The following is a 22,848-nucleotide window of genomic DNA, read 5'->3' as shown; positions in this document are numbered from 1 at the left end:
CCTGTCTGTGCCCCTCAGCAATAATATTTAACTATTAATCACAGTTTTGCTAAATAAAATCTGGCTTGCATCAGTCACATGATCACATTTAACCAATGATCGCCCTTGTCGGCGGAACGCGCTGGTTACGGGCCGGGAACGAGCTCACAAAGAGCACGCGCATTTTTTGCGGTCCGGAGCTGTAGGAGAAACACAAGTTAACTCAGAGACACAGACTGATGCGACAAAACCAGTAAGTAGGTGTACAGCGTACACTGTAGTGTGTAGCACCCAGGAGTATTGGCTTATTACGTACACGTTGGAAAGTTGTCTTGTTGCAACTGACGAACTGAAACAAACGAGCGTGCTGTGTGTGCAACAGCGCGACAAACATTACCTGTCCTTTTATTAACTGCACAAGTAGTCATAGCTGCTGGCTACCTGTGTAAGGCTGTCATGGGTCTGTAGCTCTGTCACTGTTTTAGGGAACATATTTAGTTTTAAAGTAAGTTACAGGGCTTTTCCTGCCTTTCTGGAGGGATTATATTTCACTAAAAAACGATCTAATATGCATGTCCACATAATTATGCATTATTATAATTATAATATATTAAAAAACATGCTGTATTTTAAAGAACATACATTAAGAAGTAGATTATATTAGATTTATATTTTAAATAAGACAAAATTTGGATTTTACAGCAGTAAAATTATTGTATCTCTGCAGTTTAAAAATGTAATAAGCTTTGCCCCTGCACAGAGTGGATAGTGAAACAAATGGAATCATCATAAATACATTATTTCATATTTATTACTTCCCCCTCCTCATTGCTTTATTATTGTAGCTCTAGTAATAAATAATTATGTAAGGATTCTGGATCAGCACCGTGATGCCCATAGTATATACAGTATTCTGAAGAAGGTCTAAAATGTCACTGTGTTCAATGTGCCCCTTTTTAACTTTGAGCACCCGCCCCTTTAAACCTCTCTGCACGGCCCTGCACCGCTCTTTGTGGATTTATCCAACTGAAATATAAACAGATGTTTCATGAGCTATATGCCTGATTTCCAACCCCCACACAGAACAAAGCTAATATAAAAAGTAGAATTCTGTGAGTAAATCAACATCATTACTACAAATATCAGTTGATGTCTGCTACCCTACCAGTCCAACACAGTGCATCACTGTCTTCTTCTTCACAGTACTAAACAGCCTGCATTAAACTGTCTAATATGTTCATACAACCTTAGAATAATACAAACTTAATGTACTTCAGTTTTGTTTGCAAGATGTTTAATAAAATTTATTTAGCAAACCATCATGTACAGCTCAAATATCTGACTCAAAATGCATTTAGGACATTAAATATAAGTGCTAGAACGTTAATCTGGAACACTTAAATTCCTGGTTGTTTGGCTGTTATTTACATTTTTAAGTTATACTTTTCCTATTACTTGTATTTGCAGAGAAAACCTACCGGTTATTCATGTTGGTTCAGCTCAGATACATTTTACAACAAGAACAACAGCTGCTGCATTTTTCCAACCATCTAATGACACATTTATTACTAAATTACTCCACAGTGAAGCCGATAATTTACAAATACTAGAAATATGGGCAAGTAACATGTAACCTTAATGCCTGATTAAAAGCTACTTAGTTAGCTAGCAACTAGCTGTTAGCTAATTGCTCTCAAAGTAGTTTGGTAGCAAGCAATTAATGGCATATCGTGCTAGCAGGTAATTAATGTCCATTATGATAAGATGTGTTCAGTGTTTTAAACTCATAGTGGAATACATTCACAAGAATAACATTTCACAAGAATAAAATTTAACAGAGGAGTTATACTGCAGTTCAAAACTGCATTAGAGTACTTGAGTAAATGTATTTATTTAGTTACTTCCACACTGCATGATTACTGATGAGCTCAGGGCACCTGACAGTGCTCACTACTTCACTGGCTTCATGTCTTGCAGTGCTCTAACCTTCACAGAAAGATTGCCGTCTCTCTCTTTGCTGGAGCGGCAGACAAGCTATAGGGCAGCCCTCCCAGTGCACTACTGGTAATTTAGGAAATCCTTACTGGCAGGTTGAAATGACAAGGCCACTGTCTTTGCGTCTGTGCTCTGTAATTTGCTTGTTTTCCACTTCGCCATAGAGCTGACGCACTGCAGGAGCAGGCAAGCCAAAGAGCGTTTTTCTCTCTTTTTCTCTCTCCTACTATCTCGTTCCCTTGCTCACTCGCCCATTTGCTCGGTTTATGCTCTCTTCTATTGTTGTCATTGTGTTATTCAGCTCAGCTCTGCGGCCTCCCGAGTTAAAAAGAAAAACACAGGCCAAAAACACCACAGAAATCAGAGCCTAATGTCTCACAGTGACGAAAAAAGACTGAATGATTGAAAACGCAGCACTCTGTCGGTTTTCCGAGTTTAAAATATGAATGCTGCCTGTACGGTATGTAAAGAATTGAGGATGATTCAACTGACTGTTCATCATTTATCCTCCTTTGATTGTAATCTAAATTAAAAGGTGCCAAAATATCAACATCTAGCTTCATTTTCCCATTTTGTGTAATTGTAAAAGATTTCTAAAAATAGCCTGTTTTGTCAACAGAACACCCATATAGGAGAACACGTTTTAATTTTTTTTTTTTTGTGTGTATGCCCCCAAAGTGATATGACTATAGTTTGATAGAGTAGTCTGTTACAGTTAGTTTTCCTAAACTGAATATAAAATCCAGTTCTTACATGAATATAGTGAATATGTAGAAAATGTTTCATACCCTAAAGCTGCAACTCTAACTGAAATCTCTATTAGTAGTAGTGTAGTAGTATATAGATGTGGATTATTTGTTTTGCAACTTTATACAGTACAGAGCCCTAATAGTGCCCAAAATTGATTTTAAACAAAAAAAAACCCTTATAGTAAACACTTGCAGCTTTAAGGAACCATATTGTACATTTTTATGGTATAATACTGTATTTTTCTTTTGATAAATGCAAAGACTAATATAAATGTAAAAGTTCAAATTTAGAAGTGTTTAGAAGTGTACGCCACCGTTTTTTCTTTATACTTTGAATCTTTTACATGTTTGATGTGGTTTCCAGGATTTGCACAGCTCAGATTTTTGAAAGTCTGGCTAGCATGTGTTAAAATGTCAAATACAGCAGCATATCAGTAACCTTGGCGTGATTAGGGCAATTGTCACAATGCTGCTGATAGTTCACAAAAGAGAAGAATCCGAATCCAAAGTGTAGTTATGTTAAGCAGTGATACTGCTCATGGAGATTGCAGTAGGAAAGGCAGTCAAACAGCTGACAGTATCACACTGGAAGCCTCATATTCTCTATGGCATTGTACAGTACTTTTCTTTTCACAGTAAGAAACTGTAAAATAACAGTAACAAGCTGAAAAAGCGATATTCTAGTAAATTACTGTAATCTAACAGTGAGAGTTCATTGTTATTACAGGAATGCAGTTTTAGCCCCTAAAGCATTGAGATGAATACCTGCCTGTAACTATATACAGTTTTTGCATTTGTATCCATTTGAATTTGTCCCTAAATTAAACTTCTGAATTGCAGCAGTTTGGAAAAAAGGAGCGTTGGATACAGGCTTCACTCGTGTACGTACAGTACTCTGTGTGTCTCTGAGTGTGTGTATCAAAAGAACTTTGACAAACAGCTCCCCTGTTTACCATGGCGACGCCGTGGCCTGTGTTCTCTCGTCTCTACGGTAACCGTGGCCCTGAGCTCTCTTATTGGCTGAGCCACTGAACTCCCAGCAAGAGACAAAGGAGAAGGACCTGGCGCTGGTAATTTCTTATCACCAAATCCCATTAGGCTCAGGGTTTTTCAGTTTTTTTTCATTAACCCACACAAAAGTAAAGTGGAAATCACCATACCCAGTCAGCTCAGCCCCTACTGTGAGGCTGACTAGGCCCCCTAATAACATCGCTCTGCTCTAGCTTGTGCTGTATGAATACAAGAGACACTTACAAAAGTACGTTAATAGACTCAAAAATGAAAAGCTTTAAAAGAAAAAAAACAGCATCACTTCATTATCGCATTAATCCAGATCGGTTTTGTGAAAAATTATTGTGGAAAAAAATGGAACCACAGCAGATAAAGTTAATAGACCCCAAATTACTTCATTGATACTGTTAATTAATAATAATTAGTTTGTGTCCACAGATAGTAAGTCATTTATTAATCCCAAAAGAAAACTGCTGTGTTCCATCACAGGCTACATTTTAATTGGTATATTTAATCCAAAATGCCAATTTCTTAATTTTAAGTAATATAATCACAGATTTTGTTGTCAGATAAATAATAAATAAATACAAATAATACACATCAGGATCAGTATAGCAGTCTTGGCAGTAACACAGAGCCTGTGTAAATAAAAGGCTTCAGAGGTGCTTTGTTAAGTCGCAGAAAATAATCTCTGCTTGAACTTGAGACTTTAACCTTTTCATGAAAAAGGCCGTTTACCTGGCAGCAAGGCTTTAACAAAAAGATCCAGTTCTTCAGTAGCTCACCTCACAGCAGGATCTAAAAGTCAGGATATCTCTGCTTCTGCTGACACGTTTTTGAACATTGTTTCAGTCCTCCAAATAAATCTGTCACCAGTAAATTCCCAGCATTTCCCATACAGATATTTGACAGATGCAAAGCTGGTTGTTTTACCTGCTGTTATAAATATGCAAGGTAACTTTCTGATTTTTTTAACATAGTTTATTGTGCGTATCCTAACAACAACATTAGTAGAAGTGACGAAAGTGAAGAGAATATTCTATGGTGCACACTGTGATTTCTCTCTTTAAGCTGCAGGGTTCAGTTAAGGGGATCTCTGGGCTGTTTGCCTGTGTAGTTTGGTCCATTTGAGCTGATGTGCAAGCTGCTGGTCAGTGCCCGACACTGAAATTCCCCAGCATATGCGACGTCATTTCGTAAAATAGCATTTTTCTTTTAAATTTAACTAGGAACATATATTTATTTCTACTCTACATGAAATTTGAAAATCAGGAAAATGGAGAACATAGCGTATTTATGTATATGTTTCTGTTTCTATGTACTGGGGCTCTTTCAGATTGAATATCTTTTACCATAATGGAGTAGCATAGATATAACTAATTATTATTTATTCTAACCAAAAGTGTAAAATTCATCACTGAAACTTCTGCAGTAATTAGATTATAGTTCTACATGCAGTAAAGTGACTAAAGAAAAATTAGGACTTCTTATGGAATTAAAATCTATCACCTTTTTGGGAAAGTACATTCAGAGAAGCTTAGAAAATATGAAAGAAGTACCTGTAGTAATAACCTGTAAACTGGATTTTTTTTTTCCCTTAACGTTTTAGCTTGTCAAGTCTTCATTTCAGCTCAGCACTCCACTTTCATCTTTCACCTGTCACCCTTCCTGCAGCCAACAAACTGAGCGTGCATGTGTTACAGCTCCAGTTCCACTAGATCTGACACCTCTCAGCATACTGAATGGGCCTGATATACCTAAGGCCGTAATCACTGCACGAGTATGTGTGCTGATAGGTGGTGGTTACGTGTATGTGGTGTGTGTCTGTGTGATAATCGCCGCTATGAAGTCGGATTGACAGACAAAAGCCTAATCGCTCCTCAGCTCCAGCAGCCAAACAGCTCAGAGGAAGTATTGACCCAAAAGCACCATAATCCCCTTCACCTAACACGGGCAATTTCATGTAATACCTGTAATAACACACATTCAGCTCAAAGTAGTCATCAAAAGAGCTTTGAGCATCTGATTTTGAGAGGTGAGCTGTTTGAATAAAGGGGACCTGAAGAGTATATCAATCTGTAATAACAACATTGTGGCCTGAACTCACTTTCTTTTCAGTTTGCCTTATCACCACTCCTCTGAATCACTTCACTCATGTTCTCTCACTCACTTTGTGTCTCTCTGTCTAAATGTGTCGCTCATGTTTCTTTACAGTCACTGTACGCAGCCATGCAGAGGTTTTTTTTTTAAGGAAACATATAGAAACTCACACAGTAAAGATAAGCAGTGCACCAAAGGGGGTCATTTTCATTTTCTATTTGTGAACATGTTTGCAAATTCTTGCCTGGAAGTGACATTTTCATTTTCCCTGGTTCCTGTAACAGCATCAATGCTCAGACAAAGAAGTTGCTGAGTTCTATGGAGACCTAGTGGGTACAAATATCAGTAAAAGATCTTTATCTCCTAATCTAATATGATCTAATCCTAGTGATCATTACTGGACTGCCACTAATCAGCTGCTAGGACTGACAGGGAACACTAGATCAAACATTGTGTGATTAATTCCCATTTTAGTTCCTTTCCACCAAAAACTGCTTACTTGTAAAACAAAATGTAATTTTGCCAATAGTAGCTTTCTATATCGCCAGTTCCTCAAATCTCACCCTGAGCACATGTTAGACATGAAAGAATCAGAAGAAGCTGTGGAGAAAGTTATGCTGCCTGTAACATTGGTAAGCATGTGTCAGTGATGGACTGGGGAGGCATATCCATGGAGTAATGCACAGACCTCTACAAGCTAGGCAACAGCACCCTGACTGCCATTAGGTGTCAGGATGAAATCCTTGGAGTAACTGTCAGACCCTCCGCTGTTGCAGTGGGTCCTGGATTCCTCCTGGTGCTCAACAATGCCCAGCCTCATTGGGTGAGAGTATCCAGGCATTTCCTGGAAGATGAAAGAATTGATACAGTTTTAGTAGTTTAAGGCTCTGTCCTTAGTCTACTTTTATTTTCAGTATATTTCTTCCCTTCAACCAGATCATTAATAGAGATAAAATCACTCACCACAGCTATGCAGATGGCACACAGTTATGTCCCTCCCCCTCAAACAACTCCAGAAGCCTTGATACTGTGTTCACCTGCCTAAATGCTAGCTGTCACATAACTTTACAAAAAAGAGTCATGATAAAACTACAGTATTAGTAATTCGTAAAATTCCAGTACCCTGGCCTACAGTACACTTGGTTCATTGATCAAAGCTGTCAAACTGCTAAAAATCTCAGAGTTATTTTAACACCACGCTCTGATTTGATGCTTACATTACAGTTTTTTACAGACGCTAGGACACATTTCCCAATACTTAGGTCACGTTTGCAAAACTCCTCACACAGTGAGCACAACAGAAGTCTATGTGGGCTAAACTGAGGATCAGTTATCATTGTTTTGGCACAAAATGCTTTCAATGACTACATCTCTCAAATTTCATGAATCATCTTCTCACTCAGACACAACAACTGCCAAAAAGCTTTGTACGGACAGGACATTTTGCATGTGCTTACATACTGTTTTCAAAACTGTTAAACTCATGGTCAAAACAATAACACAATGCAAAACTTGAAAAGACAGCAAAATCCAACGGCAATATTTTATTGAAACATATTTTAAATCTAACAATGCAGTTTAACCAGCCACAGCTGATTCTCATTGTAGATGAACATCTACACAGGTGTTACTCCTTCAATTTTTCAACTCCTTCAATTCTGGCAGCCAGAAGATTCTTTCCTAGGTGTATTGCCCTAGATGACATAAGATGTGATGTGGATGAGAACCTGTGGCCAAATGGAGGAGACCGAGTAGATTAGCATTACTATTGTATGTGTATCAGTGGATGGTGTGTATACAAATTCTTGTATTTTGGGATTTCTTAGTGCAAAAAAATAAAAATACATAAACATAAATACATGATGTCTGATTCATTCCAGTAACATATATTGAAATTATAAACAGAGATGTGTCCTTGTTTTACACAGGAAAACACTGTGTAATGCTACATGTTGTTAGTGTTTTTTAGGTCATTGTTTTGTGGGTGACAAAGTGTGTTTGTCGGCTGTCAACCTTTGCTAGTGTTCTGGAGGAATGAGTTTATTTGAGACCTGAATGAAGTGTTTTGGTAGTTGTAGTGCATTTTGAATGTGAAATGAACTGCTTTGCCAGGCTGAGGGTCAGTTAGGAGAAATGTGTGAAGAGTTTTGCAAAAGTGACCTAAGTATTGAGAAATGTGTCCTAGCGTCTGTAAAAAACTGTAAAAAGTGTCCAGTCGTGCCTTTTTAAGATTTAAAAAGGCACGACCAATTAATTTTAAGCATATAATGGCCTAGTTCTTAAGAATTTCTATGACTTATTAATCCCTAATGGGCCTGGGTGCTTACTTGGATTGGTGAGTGGGGTGTTGCTGGTTATTCTGAGGTCTTGGCTAGCAAACAAACGCCAGCAGACTTTTGGTATTAGAGCCCCCATTCAGACCAGAATGGTAACTTCCTTATTATCTTTTCATATCTCTTCTTAAAATGCTTATCATGAAGCTTTCATGAATATTTCATAGTCTGTATTTGCTGCGTTTTTAACTATTTCTTGGATTTAAAAAAAAGTCTTTCTGTGAAGCACATTATTGTTGGGGAAAGTTCTATATAAACAAAGTTTGATGTTGTTATTATTATATTTGCATCATGCATACACACATCCATCATCATCCCATCAATTTGCACTCACTCAGACATGGACGCACACTTTTTAGCCTCTGATTTGGTATTCATGTCACACAGATTAATCAAGCTGCTCATCCCATTTGCAGTTCCACACTGATACACACCACTCAGTTTACCTGTACCTATAGGTAGCTGTGCACGTGTTTGTGTGTGCGTCTGTATGAATGGGAGGGTGGGTTGGTGGTGTGCACATGCTTGACAGACAGCGAGAGAGGCCTCTGTCACCAATCTGCATATCTAAATATTAACACTGGACCATCCCTTTAATTTCCTACAGGGGCTGATAACCATCAATCGTTTCCCCCAGCGTCTTTGTCGCTTTCACAGTGTGTGTGTGTGTGTGTGTGTGTGTGTGTGTGTGTGTGTGTGTGTGTGTGTGTGTGTGTGTGTGTGTTAAAGAGGTTGTTGGCTGAATAATACCGTCAGTTTTTTCTCTTGCTCACACACACACACTCATATCTTAGCGAGGACATCTAATTGACATAATGCTTTCCCCAGCTGCTTACACTAACTTTAACCATCAAAAATGAATGCCTTATCCTAACCCTTAGCCCATACCTAACCATAACCTAACTGTAACACTGACACTAAAACCACATTTTGAGCCTCAAAACTGCCTTCAAACGCCTGGGGATGAGCATTTTAAACCCCTAAGTGACTATTGGACCCCACAAATACAGTGGCATGCCAATTATCTGTCGTCACAAAGATGTATAAACACACGCACGAGAGGGTTGTCAGAAACTAATCGACATGCTATTGATTTACTTTTCTATTTAATGAGTGAAACCATCTGTGAGATATTAAAAGGAATTTTGGAGAGAGAGGAGAAGAGGAGACAGGTCAAATAAGCAACGACAAAACAGATTTGAAAATAACTCTGTTTATTCTTTTCGGGGTGGGGAAATATTCTGAATGACATTTTGGTCATTGTGAGGCACTGAAACTCTACACTGAGACATCTGATGACCACGTAGCCATTTCCTATCTGCTTCACGGGGCTGCAGTCAAAGCTGACACGCCCAGAAACCCCTCTCTCCAGCCCACTCCTGTACCTCTTCACGTAGGACACCAGAGTGCTCCTAAGCAAGCCGAGCGCAATCTCTCCAGCATGTCCTGGGACTGCCCTCTTAAACATCTAGAAGGCATGCAGGAGGGAGGCATCCTAGTCAGATGTAAAAGCCATCTAAACTCCTTTTAACCCTTCCACACATAGTGGTCACTGCAGTGGGCAGCTATTCAAAGGCTGTTTTCTTGTATTTGTGTCAGTGTTGATGGTGTACTTGCACATAAACCACTACATTGGACACTGATGTGTCACTCCATACAACTGTGATGGGTCAGTGAAATGGACAATAGTGCTTATTTTAATCTTTGACATGGTGCCACACTGCATTACATTTTACTCGGGGTCACACATTCAGAAAACTAAACTTCACAGAATGTGATGTGACAGTCTTTCATAGGCTTATATACAGATTAATAACTACCCGTGTGTGTCCGTGTGGTCACAGATTAGTTTAACAGCTCCACAGTGATAATTGTTTCACATTTATTATCTCTGTGTTGGCAAGCAGCCTTGCAGTAGTCTGCATGTACCCACATGTGTGTTTGTGAGTCAAACCACATCGCAAAGAGGCGAATGCTAATCTGCTATCTGCCATTATTCTCCGAGACCTTGAGAGGATGGAGGTAGAGACGAGGGAGTGAGACAGTAGAGGGGGAGAAGTAGAAAATGGCAAGGTTATGAATGAACCTTTTGTTGAGGACGTGTTTGTGTTAGAGTGTATTAGTAGTAGAGAAGAGTGGCAGAGAAAATTCGTGATATAAGAGGAGAGGGTGCCAGTATGAGAGAGAGAAAACTAAGAGAGGCAGAGAGAGGCATTGTGGTGATGAGGTGATTGAGACGGTGGACATGTCTGTTAAACTGCCATCCAGCAGAAACATGAACAGGTTCATTTCATTAGAAACGGACTTTCTCTGATTTAAGGAAACACAATCTAAAAGCGCTTTATATTGTAAGGTAAAGAACCTTAGATTAGATTAGATTAGATTAGATTAGATTAGATTAGATTAGATTAGATTAGATTAGATTAGATTAGATTAGATAGAACTTTATTAATCCCTCGGGTGGGTTCCTCTGGGAAATTCGATTTCCAAAAAAGCACAGCACCGACAGAAGTTACAGAGTTACAGAATATTATATATATATATATATACACACACACACACACACACACACACACACACACACACACACACACACATATATATAAATACAGAGACAATATAAATAAAATATACAAAGGGGATAAATAGAATAAATAGGAATAAAAAATAAAAATACAAGTGAATTGCACATTTCAAGTATTGAGTCTATTGCACTGTTGACTATTTACAAAAGTATTGCACAAGGTATTGTACAGTTAGGTGAAGAGGCACTACAGCTTAGTTGTTCCCCCCTCCTTTGTCCTCCTGTCTCCCCTCCCTCTCCCCTCCAGAGAGGAGTTAAACAGTTTGATGGCGTGTGGGACAAAGGAGTTTTTAAGTCTGTTAGTTCTTGTCTTTGGGAGAAGCAACCTGTCACTGAACAGACTCTTCTGGTGGTTAATGGCCGTGTGCAGAGGATGCCTGGCATTGTCCATAATGTCCATCAGTTTCTTTAATGTCCTTTTCTCTGCCACTGTCACCAGAGTGTCCAGCTTCATGCCAACCACAGAGCTAGCCCTCCTGATCAGTTTCTCCAGCCTGGATGAGTCCTTCTTTGCTGTGCTGCTCCCCCAGCACACCACAGCATAGAAAAGTACTCCAGCAACCACCGACTGGTAAAACATCCTCAGGAGCTTCCTGCAGATGTTAAAAGACCTCAGCCTCCTGAGGAAGTACAGTCGGCTTTGGGCTTTTTTATACAGGTGCTCTGTGTTGCATGACCAGTCCAGTTTATTGTCCACCCACAGCCCGAGGTACTTGTACTTGTTGACCACCTCCACCTCCTCCCCCTCTATCTGAACCGGCAGTGGACCTGCTCTAGACCTCCCGAAGTCCACAACCAGTTCCTTAGTCTTTGAGGTGTTGAGTTGCAGGTGGTTTGTGTGACTCCATGCGACAAAGTTCCTCACCAGACTTCTGTACTCCTCTTCCTGATCATCCCAGATACACCCCATGATGGCTGTGTCGTCTGCAAACTTCTGAATGTGGCATAATTCAGAGTTGTAGCAGAAGTCAGAGGTGTACAGGGTGAAGAGAAGAGGGGACAGCACAGTTCCCTGTGGTGCTCCTGTGCTGCTGACCACTGTGTCAGACGTGATGTCCTTCAGCCTGACGTACTGTGGCCTGTCGGTGAGGTAGTCGGAGATCCAAGCCACCAGGCAGGGGTCCACCTCCATCCTGTTCAGTTTTTCCTGAAGCATACAGGTATTAAAGGCACTGGAAAAGTCAAGAAACAGGATCCTGACCGTGCCTTTTCCCCCATCCAGGTGTGAGTGGGCTCTGTGTAGGAGGTACAGGATGGCATCCTCCACTCCGACACCCGCCTTGTATGCAAACTGTAGTGGGTCCTGGGCATGTTGTACCTGTGGTCGGAGGAGGTTGAGGAAGAGCCGCTCTAGAGTCTTCATAAGATTGTCCCACAGTTCATTAGATAAACAGTAGTACAGCTTAATTAATAATAATGGATTGCATTTATATAGCGCTTTTCGAGACTCAAAGCGCTTTACAATGCCACTATTCATTCACACACTGGTGGAGGCAGCTACAGTTGTAGCCACAGCTGCCCTGGGGCAGACTGACAGAAGTGAGGCTGCCATATCGCGCCATCGGCCCCTCTGGCCAAAACCAGTAGGCGGCAGGGTGAAGTGTCTTGCCCAAGGACACAACTACCAAGACAGACAGAGCAGGGGATCGAACCGGTAACCTTCCAGTTACAAGATGAGCTTCCCAACCTTCTGAACCATGGTCGGCCCACATTCACAATTCACCTACAAAGTACGTTCAGGGCTTGTACATTCACTTAAAACCAATGTAATGTGTATGTAAAGGGTCATGTTTACCATGCTGCTTTCAGGTCTAGGTTTTCCAGGTTCTGCCTTTCATGTCATTGGCCAGGGTTTGAGTCCTGCAGCCAATGGATGCCCTCCAGGACATATGTAGGTGTGGTTAATGCACTGTTAGTCTTTGCTTTATGCTTGTTAGGTTCAGATTTTTATGCTTCTCATTAGCTTGTTTGTGCTTATTCTACTTTATTAATTGGTTCTTTGTTACATTGGTAAGAGAAGCTCGTAAAAGGAGAGCTGTCACCACCTTGAGATGCTGTAAAGTTTCTTTTGACTTAAGTTATATAGTTGATGGAGTTTTGTTTAAAGTTAATGCTCTTTTGTTTTGTTAGTTAAGTTGGCCTTGGCTCTCCCTGAAGTAAATTTATGCTTCCTTTTTAACATCTCATCATTAAACCATTTCAAGCTGACTCAAACACTCTCTTCATGTTAATTTGTTTACTCTTGGGACCAACATGGGGACATAACAAGGGCTAACGAGTTAAGCCATGAAGCACTCTGACATGACGCGATGTAATATTAACTACAAAATGTTAATATTTGTGATATTTTCAGCTGAATGTCTGTTAATTATTTAGAGACGGTGTTTGAGTTTCTTGAAAAATGTCTGTAAAATAATTCAAACTAAGATCAAACCTGTTGTGTAGCAGTCTATAGAGTACATATTAGAATCTATTGTTCATATCTGCAACATTTACAAATGTGTTATGTAAGTAAAATGCAGAGATCTTAAAGTTGCATCTGTACCTGACCATCAGAACAACACAAGCACAAACTCACCTCTGCGGAAGAGACATTTTTGACCTGAAGCTTTGTGTGAACGATTTAATACTTTGTCTTTGCAGGAATCACTGTTTATTCACTCTTTGTCATTCTTGTCCCTGATCTGACAATTCCCAACTAAAGCAAATAACTTTGCTCAAGGCTGAGAGATGACAGCAGGTGAAAAAATTGACAGTGCTGCCTCTTCAACAGTGTCATATTTTTATCTGATATCAAAATGTGGTAAACGTGGTAGCTGATCAAACTTTGCAAAAACGAAATCATGCCAGGTTGAAACATTTCATCCAGAGTGTTTGAGAGGCATCATGTGGCTGCTTTCATCCCACCTCATTTTTTCCTTCACTGATTCATTGACTCCAGGCTTTCGTCCTTTCTATTTCCTCTTTTCATCTGAAAAGAGGCTGTGTTTAAGCCCAAATACTTAAGGTACTCCAGTAAGTGGCTTTGCAGTTTGTGCATGAATAACCATCTTCTCGCATCTATCCCCTTTTTCTAGGACAAACATCTTGTGGCGGTCAACGCTGAAGCTAAAAGCAAAAACAACTCAAACATCTCTAAAGAGAGAAGGGCTCCTTCATGGTGCTGAAGTACTTCCCAAAGGTAAGAATTGTATAAGCATTGAAATTTGAACCTCGACAGACAATTCTGTTTCTCTACATCCTTTTATATGAAGAATCCAGACACAGATCAGGTGATTCTGATGGCTCTAATCAAGCCGTTTTTGCAGCCCATTCTTCCAATTCAGTATGATGTGCAACGAGCATCATACTGTTAGTTCATCAGATCAAACTGAAACTTAAAACATACTGCAAAGGGTCCATTTTAAACATTTTCATTTTAACTTTACTGTTAAAATCAAAATGATGAGATTCAAGATAAAATTGCATTTAACCTCCTAGGACCTGGCGTCCACATATGTGGACATCACATTTTAGGTTGTCTTCACCAAAATACTAAATTTTGCTCTACAAGGACCTGATATCCACTTGCGAGGACATTATACTGCAAAAAAAAAAAATCTGGTGATTCTTTGTTTTTACATTCATCAGGTCCCAATATGCCCAAATATCAAAGAGAAATTAAAAATGCATGCCATGAAAGAGTTCAGGTCTTAGGAGGTTAAACAATTTTCGCCCACCTTTTATTTTTTGGTCAGATTGCTGTTCTATAAAAAGTTTTTCTTCTTTCAGTCTTTCCAGGGCTGACGATGTGTGTGTGTGTGTGTGTGTGTGTGTGTGTGTGTGTGTGTGTGTGTGTGTGTGTGTGTGTGTGTGTCTGAGCTTTCAGTGAGATAAACACTTGAGTTATAGATTCTCCACAGGAGGAAATCTATAATGTTTAATACAGGCTCAGTAGAAATATTGGTTTCCCTCAGTGAACAATCCAATTGAACCCTTCAGTTTATCAATGTGCATGTAGTTTGGATGAGGTCAGTGCAGTGGCTAATACCCAGAGATCCATTGAATACATTTAATTCATGGCATGCCAATTCACAACAACAATAATCTCAAGGTACTTTGCAGTGTTATGGATCGAAAACAAACGATTCCCTTTGATCAAGTATGTAGTGATAACAGAAAGGAACAAAATCTCGTAACAAAAAGAAACCTCCAGCAGAACCAGGCTCAAGGTGGACGATCATCTGCCTCAGCCAATTTGGGGTAAAGAGGAAATCGATGAAGCTGACTACAGATCAGGAGCATGCAGTTTTAGCTCCTCCTGCCTGATATATGATAACCAAACAACAGTGCTAAACTATTTAAAACTCACCGAGTCATTTTCCAAGGTGAGACTGTGGGCTCTTGTTAAATGAGTACATCTTTCAGGGGAAAGTATAAGGTTTGGATTACTGTGTGAAAGAGACTGTCCGACAATACCTAAAACTTCCTCACGTACTTAAAAAAAAAAAAAAAAAGTACAGGACAATACAAATGATACAGAAGGCATTAAACTCCTTCTCAGTTGACTTATTTATAGTCCCAGGAATATTCTGTTGCATAAAATGTGAAAACGGACAGACAATAACTCACCACCATTTCATAAAGTTACAAAATGACCCTGCTTTATTTTTTTCCAATTCATAAACAATTATTACACCATTAAATATGATGAAAATTTAATGTAAAAATGTAAATTCGATGAAAATAAACGTATATAATTTATTTCTATAATTGCATTTTATTTGAAAAGTATTACTATAATAAATCCATTAATTTAACAGTAAATGATGGAGTAGTGACTTGTGGGCGGGAATGGTGAACTAGGATGCAAGCTATAGCTTCGTGAGAAACAATTAAGGATTGATCTTCTGTGATTTCCAGCCTCAGCAGAGACTGAAGACCCTGGGAGAGATGGTATGAGAGTGACATGGGGAGGAGATACAGGTCAGGTTCATCAGGTCAGGTTCGTTCATCTCAAATTCGCAAACCTGGAGTATGGGACGAGTTTGACTATCGTGTGGATATGTGCCGCGCTTGCAGAAGGGGACACACTGAGTACTTATTAACATTTTAAGAACCTTTATACTCAACTATGTATTTAAAATTTACTGCAAACTTCTTTGTCCGCTATTTTTCAGATCAGATGATTCTTTTGATTGATTGATTGAATCTTTATTTTGAACATGTTGAAAAAGTATAAAAAAAAAAAAAAATAGAATTAAAAGAGACAAATGAACAAAGCAAACAAAAGGAAAACGAGCAACCACAACTCCAAATAACGTCCATGTTCAAAAAGGAGCAGGAAGAAGCATAAGCTTATTTAATCCCACCCCTTTTCCACTATCTAGTATCAATAGACTACAGAAATACCTCCTTGTAATTACATTATATGTTATGTGTAATTTTTTTTTTTATTTATTTATTTTTTTTAATATATACACATATATGTTTCTATCTATCCATACCTACGTATATACACACATACGCACATATACACATTTTCAATAACCCCATTAACACCTGAAGGATACACAACCTACAATTTTATATATATTTTATATATATATATATATATATATATATATATATATATATATATGTGTATATATATATATATATATATATATATATGTGTATATATATATATATATATATATATATATATATATATATATATATATATATATATATATATATATATACACACATATATATACACATATATATATATATATCAGAATCAGAATCAGAATACTTTATTGATCCCTGGGGGAAATTATTTTTTGTTACAGTGCTCCATTTTAAACCAACATTAAGACAAGACAGACAATACGCTAACTAAGAATAGTACAATATATACATATATATACATACATACATACATAAGTCACTTATAAATAAATATTTGGAAAAGAAACATGTGTAGTTGTAGCAGCAAACAGTGTGTTAAGTGGATGCGTTGTACAGGGAGATGGCCACAGGCAGGAATGATTTCCTGTGTCGTTCAGTGGTGCTTTTCGGTAATCTCAGTCTCTCACTGAACGAGCTCCTGTGACTGACCAACATGTCATGGAGTGGGTGGGAGGTGTTATCCAACATTGTCTTTATCTTGGACAGCATCCGCCTCTCCGACACCACCTTGAGGGAGTCCAGCTCCATCCCCACAACATTGCTGGCCTTACGGATCAGTTTATTAAGTCTGTTGGCATCTGCAACCCTCAGCCTGCTCCCCCAGCATGCAACAGCATAGAGGATCGCACTGGCCACCACAGACTCATAGAAAATCCTCAGCATTTTCTGGCAGATGTTGAAGGACCTCAGTCGCCTCAAAAAATAGAGACGACTCTGGCCCTTCCAGAGATGCAAAAACTTTTTAATGTTGTACGGATACGAGGATGTTTTAAATTTAATTCCCCCCTCAAATTGTATCCCCGTTCCCTTTTAGAAAACATTTTTAGAATATTGTCAGGAAGCAGGTTATTTATTGCTTTATATATAATTTGTGCTGTGAGAAAATGAACCAGATCTGTGAATTTTAGAATTTTTGATTTTAAGAATAGTGGATTTGTATGATCTCTGTAACCAGTTTTATGGATTATCCTTATGGCCCTTTTTTGTAATATAAAGATTGATGATAGCGAACATTTGTAAGTATTGCCCCAAACCTCTGCACAGTAATTCAAATACGGTGCAATCAGGGAACTAATTTCTTATAATTAGTGTCATAAACTGCAAAAACTGGTAGGTGATCACTGATGTCATTAATTAATATTCCGCTCACAATGTTGTTTTCCATATTGTTAGTGAAAATATTGTCAAGTAAGGTGGCACAATGTGGTGTAATTCTGCTAGGCCTGGTTATTTTAGGATGTAAACTCAAACTGTACATAGTGTTTAGGAATTCGTCGGTCATTTTATGCTTTTTTGGATTCAACAGGTCAATATTAAAATCACCACAGATAAACATAACTTTTTGATTTGTTTTAGAGAATATTTCCTCTATGAAGTCATTAAATACTTGAATACTAGAGCCAGGTGTTCTATATATACAGCTAATTATTACATTTTTTTCTTTTTCCTTATAAATTTCAATTGTTATACATTCTAGTAAATTATCAATTACAGTTGTCATACTTTCTACCACCTTGTAGTTTAGGTTTTTATCCACATACACAGCTACTCCCCCTCCACTCTTGTTCCTTCTATTTACAAAATTCACTTCATATCCCTCCAGTCCAAAGTCCATTCCTTTCTCCGCATTGATCCATGTTTCAGAAATGGCAATAATTCCAAATGGATTTGTCAACTCATTTAGATATTCCTTTATATTGTTGAAGTTGGCATACAGACTTCTGCTATTAAAATGGATTATTGATAATTTATTTTCCGTGTTGATGGTGTGCTTAAACTGTTCATCAGTGAAGTAGCAGCAGTTACAGCTGATGTTGTAGAAGAAATTATTTTCCGGGTCTATATCCTTTTCTAAGTCTAGAACATTATGGTCTGTGTATCGAAATGTTCTTAGTTCCAGATTATCATAAAGAGAATTCCAATGAGTCATGTTGATATTGTTGCCGGATGCAGATGAAGTTCTTTTGGACTGTGCCATGTGTTGTGTTGTGTGTCACGTCACATGTGTATTCATACCTCCAGAGTAAGTTGACCTCAGTATTTGTCCAGCTCTTCCATATTTCTGATGACCAACACTTTGGCTTGTTCCGGTGTTCCATTGAGTTTAATGAATACTTTGCAGTTGGTGGTCCATGTATTTTGAATTTTTCCCTGTTTCTTCAAGTAACGTGCTTTCCTGGCAATGTCCGCATTTCTTTTTATCAGATGTTCGTTCATGAAGACATCGGATCCTTTCAGTTTCCTTCCTTGTTTTAACAGTGCTGTTTTCTGTTTTCTGTTTGCAAATCTCACAATGATGGCTGGTTTGTTACTGTCATTTTTTCGGGGTAGAGGGTGGCAAGCCTCAATGTTGTTATAATCCACTTCCACACCTTTGGACCGTAGAAAGGTAACCACTTGATGCTCCGTGGAGTTGACATCTTCCTCTCCTGGCCCTCCTACATTGTCAGTGGCGACCGCCCGGGCGTATGACCGGGGTTTGATGCGAAGCCCCGTGATGATAACATCGTTCATCCGGGTGTACTGCTCCAAATCCGCCACTCTGTTCTCCAGGTACGCCAGCCGCCGATCCTTCTCGGCGTTCTGGATGCGGAGAGCCTTAACTTCCTCGACCAGGTCCAGGATGGCTTTCTGCTGCAGTTTGACAGTAGAAATCTCCTCTGTCATAAACTCCAGCGACTTCTTAATATCGTCTCCTTCCTCGGCTGACAGAACTTTTTTCGGGCCCATGCTGAGAGACGCTCTCGTAGCTTTGCCGTGACGACCGGCTAGCTACTTCCCAGAATCCTTTGCCAAGTCTGGCAAACACCCAACAGAATTTTTAGTCCTCAGCCTTAAACTTGATTACATGATTACTCAAGAACAAGGTGACATAGGATTTCTAAATTAATACAATAGGGGCATCTGTTAAAAATCTCAGACAAGTTCGGATGTCACTGACCATGACCTCTGACCTAGACCATGAGGTTAAGTTTTCTGAAAGTCTGGTAAATGCTATGTCTCAAGAAAGAAGCCGCCAAGGATTTTTACATTTATGGTGCAGCTACTACAATGCTACTACTAAAATTCAGATGTGTAATAAACACACATGTAGGGGTGCTAAAGCAGTGCTAGGAATGTGTGATTTTGTGTCCCTAAAAATACGCTTATGTTGTCAGTCAAACTGAACCAAGAATAATGGACGTGTTATCAGTGCAAATTGACAGGTTGTGTGTGTGTAGTTCGGGAGTATGCTGCTGACAGCACAGTGATGAGATGATAAGGTGTGGTCTTCATGCTGGAGAAAGCCAGAATGATGGACGTGCCTGTTTCTTACTCTTATCCTGATCATCTGTCCAGTTTGACTGACTGAGCACTGATGCTCTGGAGTCTTCACCCAGCATACACCCACCTAAATACCTGCCTGATGCACACATGGAGGACAGGATGTGGAGGGATTTTTACAGTGATTTTTCTCTTCAGAGATATTTTCATTTAATTTCTAAAATAATTATCTCACTTTCCAGCCGGGTAGATCCAAGATGAGTTCTGTGCATTCACTTCCTCTAACCCTTACTCCTGGTGTTGTCCTCCTGTCACGCTCTTGATCTCTCCATCACCTTAGTGTCACTGCTTTTATCTCGTCACCCTAAGCAACCTCTTCATCCTATTGTCCTGCTGCTGCTATCTGCCTCTTTGTTACTGTGATGAGGGTCAGCGGGTCAGCCGGGGGGCTCGTCATTAGCTGTGCGCGTGCATGTATGTGTGCACATGGTAAAGTGTGTACAGGTGTACATAAGATATGAGGGCCTTTACTGATCGCTGTGAGGAAGCTGTGTCAGAGAAGGAAACTATAAACATACATCTGTTTGGCACATATACTGTATTAGTTACATAGGAACTAAACCTGTTCAGTTTCTTTTTTAAATATTTCCAAGGCTACCATCTTTACTGTTACATAGAGGCGGGCGGAACGATCCAAATATCAATAATATCCATACCAACTCTGATATTGGTATCGGTTCGATGCTAGTACCATAGGATCAATACACTGTTTCTTTCTGGCACGTTCAATAAGTAGCCCACAGAAAAAAAGTTTATTGATTTAGTGGTCATTAAAATGTGTTCAGGATTTGCAAATTAATGGTGATCATCTCATAAATCATGACACATTGCTCTCCCCTACATAAGCTGCCTTTATAAAGTAAAAGTATCTGTCTTGGTATTGGCAACACTGGCCCTGTATTTACATGGTATCACACCGACACCAAAATCTGCAGTACTACTATTACAGATTAATTTTATCTGAACATAACATATGAGATGGGGACACCATCGGACATTGACTTAACTTTTAAGACACCAAGACAAAATCCCAGATTTGGATGTTTTTAGAGATCAGCTGGGATGTGCTGAGTTAAAGCCTAGCATGAACACATGGAAAGACAGCTCCATTTAACTTCAATTCAGAAAGAAAAAGCATGAAGCTCTACCACATAAACTGGAAAGTTGTGTATAAAAAGACTGGTTAAACTCTATATAAATGCAAAATAAAGAGTTATTTATAAATTTGGCTTTTTTCCCCCTGACACATCATGTCACTCTGCCAGTGTTTTTCTTTCTACTGCCTTCTGTGCTGACCACTTACACACGCTCTCTCGTGCTTTATCTATGTCAGTCGAACAAAAGGAACCAATAGGAAACTGCTGATGCTGCTCGGGTTGTGACAAACAAATAGAATCCAGAGCTGTCCATCAGCCTCCCATTTTTAACCAATCTCATCTTTTCTGCTCTGGTTAAAATTAGAGATTTATGTGAGCCTGTATGATGTTTAAACATTTACACATAGGAATTTTATCTGTGTTTTTTTTTTTTTTGCAAAATCAAAAAAGCTTTACTGGACATGCAGTTGGAGACATTAGCATAGCGTGTGTGTGTCTGGCTTGCTGGTTTGTCCTTCCAGTCTCGCTGGGCTGCAGTGTAGTCCTTCTGTGTTTCTGGACATCAGCTTATTGTGCCTGCTGGTAATGAGAGCTGCTTAGTGTGTGATTCTGCCATTGCTGTTTGTTTAGGTGTGTGTATGGGTGTATTTGCATACATGTGTACACGTGTGTTTGGATGCCACTATTTATTCAGCTTCACCGGCTTCCTCAAGGTTGCCTCTTCTCAGCCAGGAGACAAGAATAATACTGTTGTGTGTGTGTTTGCCCGGGGGGAATAGAATCTAGAGTAAACACACGTGTCCGTCTCATTCCCAGGTGGAGTTGGATGAATGAATTCAGTGATAGTGACAAGCCAGCAGCTACCTTTTGTGTGCATCTGCGTGTGTGTGTGTGTGTGTGTGTGTGTGTGTGTGTGTGTGTGTGTGTGTGTGTGTGTGTGTGTGTGTGTGTGTGTGTGTGTGTGTGCGCATGTAGACTGGCTGCTTAGCTTGTTCACATTTCTGTTTTTTATTGTTTGTCAGGAAAACTGTGAGATATTACTCTCTTTGTAACATAGAAATTTCACTAACTGCTCTGATAGCTGTTCACTCATAGTTATTGAAGGAACTTCTGGTGTTTGATTTTGATTTTGGAAATTTTGCCTAATTTGAACTGTCATTTTTAAAAAAAAAAAAAAAAGATTTGTCATCCTGCATACGGCCAAAGACAGAGAAACCCAGCTGTGCGCAAAAACAGCCGAGCAATGACACAACCAACAGAAACTGGACAATATTTGTTATTTTAACTAAATGGTCTACAAATATTTCTCAAAACTATGTCAGAAAAAGTGAATTCTAAGAGTTTGTGAAGCATAAACTGCTGTTATAAAATGTAATATTTGGCAGCAAATCCTTTTCCAAGAAACCTCTCAGGTATGAGAGAGAAAACCGTGCTCAGCACAGCCACACCTTCCAGCTGGCCCGGCAGTCAAATATGTCCCTTTAATGAGGCTGGCGACTTTTCTGTCTTTACAGCAGGTATGCTATACTGCCAAAAGTATTAACTCACCCTTCTTGATAATTGAGTTCAGGTGTTCCAATCACTTCCATGGCCACAGGTATAAAAAAAGAAATCAAGTACCTAGGCATGCAGACTGCTTCTACAAACATTTGTGAAAGAATGGCTCGCTCTCAGGAGCTCAGTGAATTCCAGCGTAGTACTGTGAAAGAATGCCACGTGTGCAACAAGTCCAGTCATAAAATTTTCTAGCAACTAGATATTTCACAGTCAACTGTTAGTGGTATCATAAGAAAGTGGAAACAGAGGTACAGAGGTCGACAACTTTCTGAAGAGTCAATCACTGCAAATCTCCAAACGCCATGTAGCTGTCAGATTAGCTGCATCTAACCTGGATGCAGTGGTGTAAAGCATGCAGCCACTGGACTCTAAAGCAGTGGAGATGTGTTCTCTGGAGTGATGAAACACACTTCTCCCTCTGGCAATCGGGTGGACAAGGTTGGGTTTGGTGGTTGCCAGGAGAACGG

General features: G+C 39.3%; 1 protein-coding gene and 1 long non-coding RNA gene across 2 annotated transcripts in view; one reads left to right on the top strand and one right to left on the bottom strand.

The window, feature by feature from the left end:
- The window catches only part of LOC147302467 (uncharacterized), a 102,143-nt gene that overhangs the window by 62,505 nt on the left and 16,790 nt on the right, over positions 1 to 22,848 (top strand). Inside the window, exon 2 of the long non-coding RNA XR_015127246.1 lies at positions 13,829 to 13,932. This is a non-coding gene — a long non-coding RNA (uncharacterized LOC147302467). The remainder of the gene's footprint in view (positions 1 to 13,828; positions 13,933 to 22,848) is intronic.
- Positions 18,306 to 19,183, bottom strand: LOC147302468 (uncharacterized). The gene has a single exon (XM_086283972.1). The coding sequence runs from the start codon at positions 19,131 to 19,133 to the stop codon at positions 18,438 to 18,440; it is 696 nt and encodes a 231-aa protein (XP_086140098.1). The 5' UTR covers positions 19,134 to 19,183; the 3' UTR covers positions 18,306 to 18,437.

This window comes from Aulonocara sp. 'chitande type north' Nkhata Bay, linkage group LG23 (assembly GCF_057382095.1).
Source record: "Aulonocara sp. 'chitande type north' Nkhata Bay isolate Kocher_YH1m ecotype deep benthic linkage group LG23, A_spYH_male_GT1.1, whole genome shotgun sequence".
In the NCBI taxonomy this organism is placed as follows: Eukaryota; Metazoa; Chordata; class Actinopteri; order Cichliformes; family Cichlidae; genus Aulonocara; species Aulonocara sp. 'chitande type north' Nkhata Bay.
The sequence above is the reverse complement of the archived record's forward strand: the minus strand, read 5'-3'. Positions and strand labels throughout refer to the sequence as shown.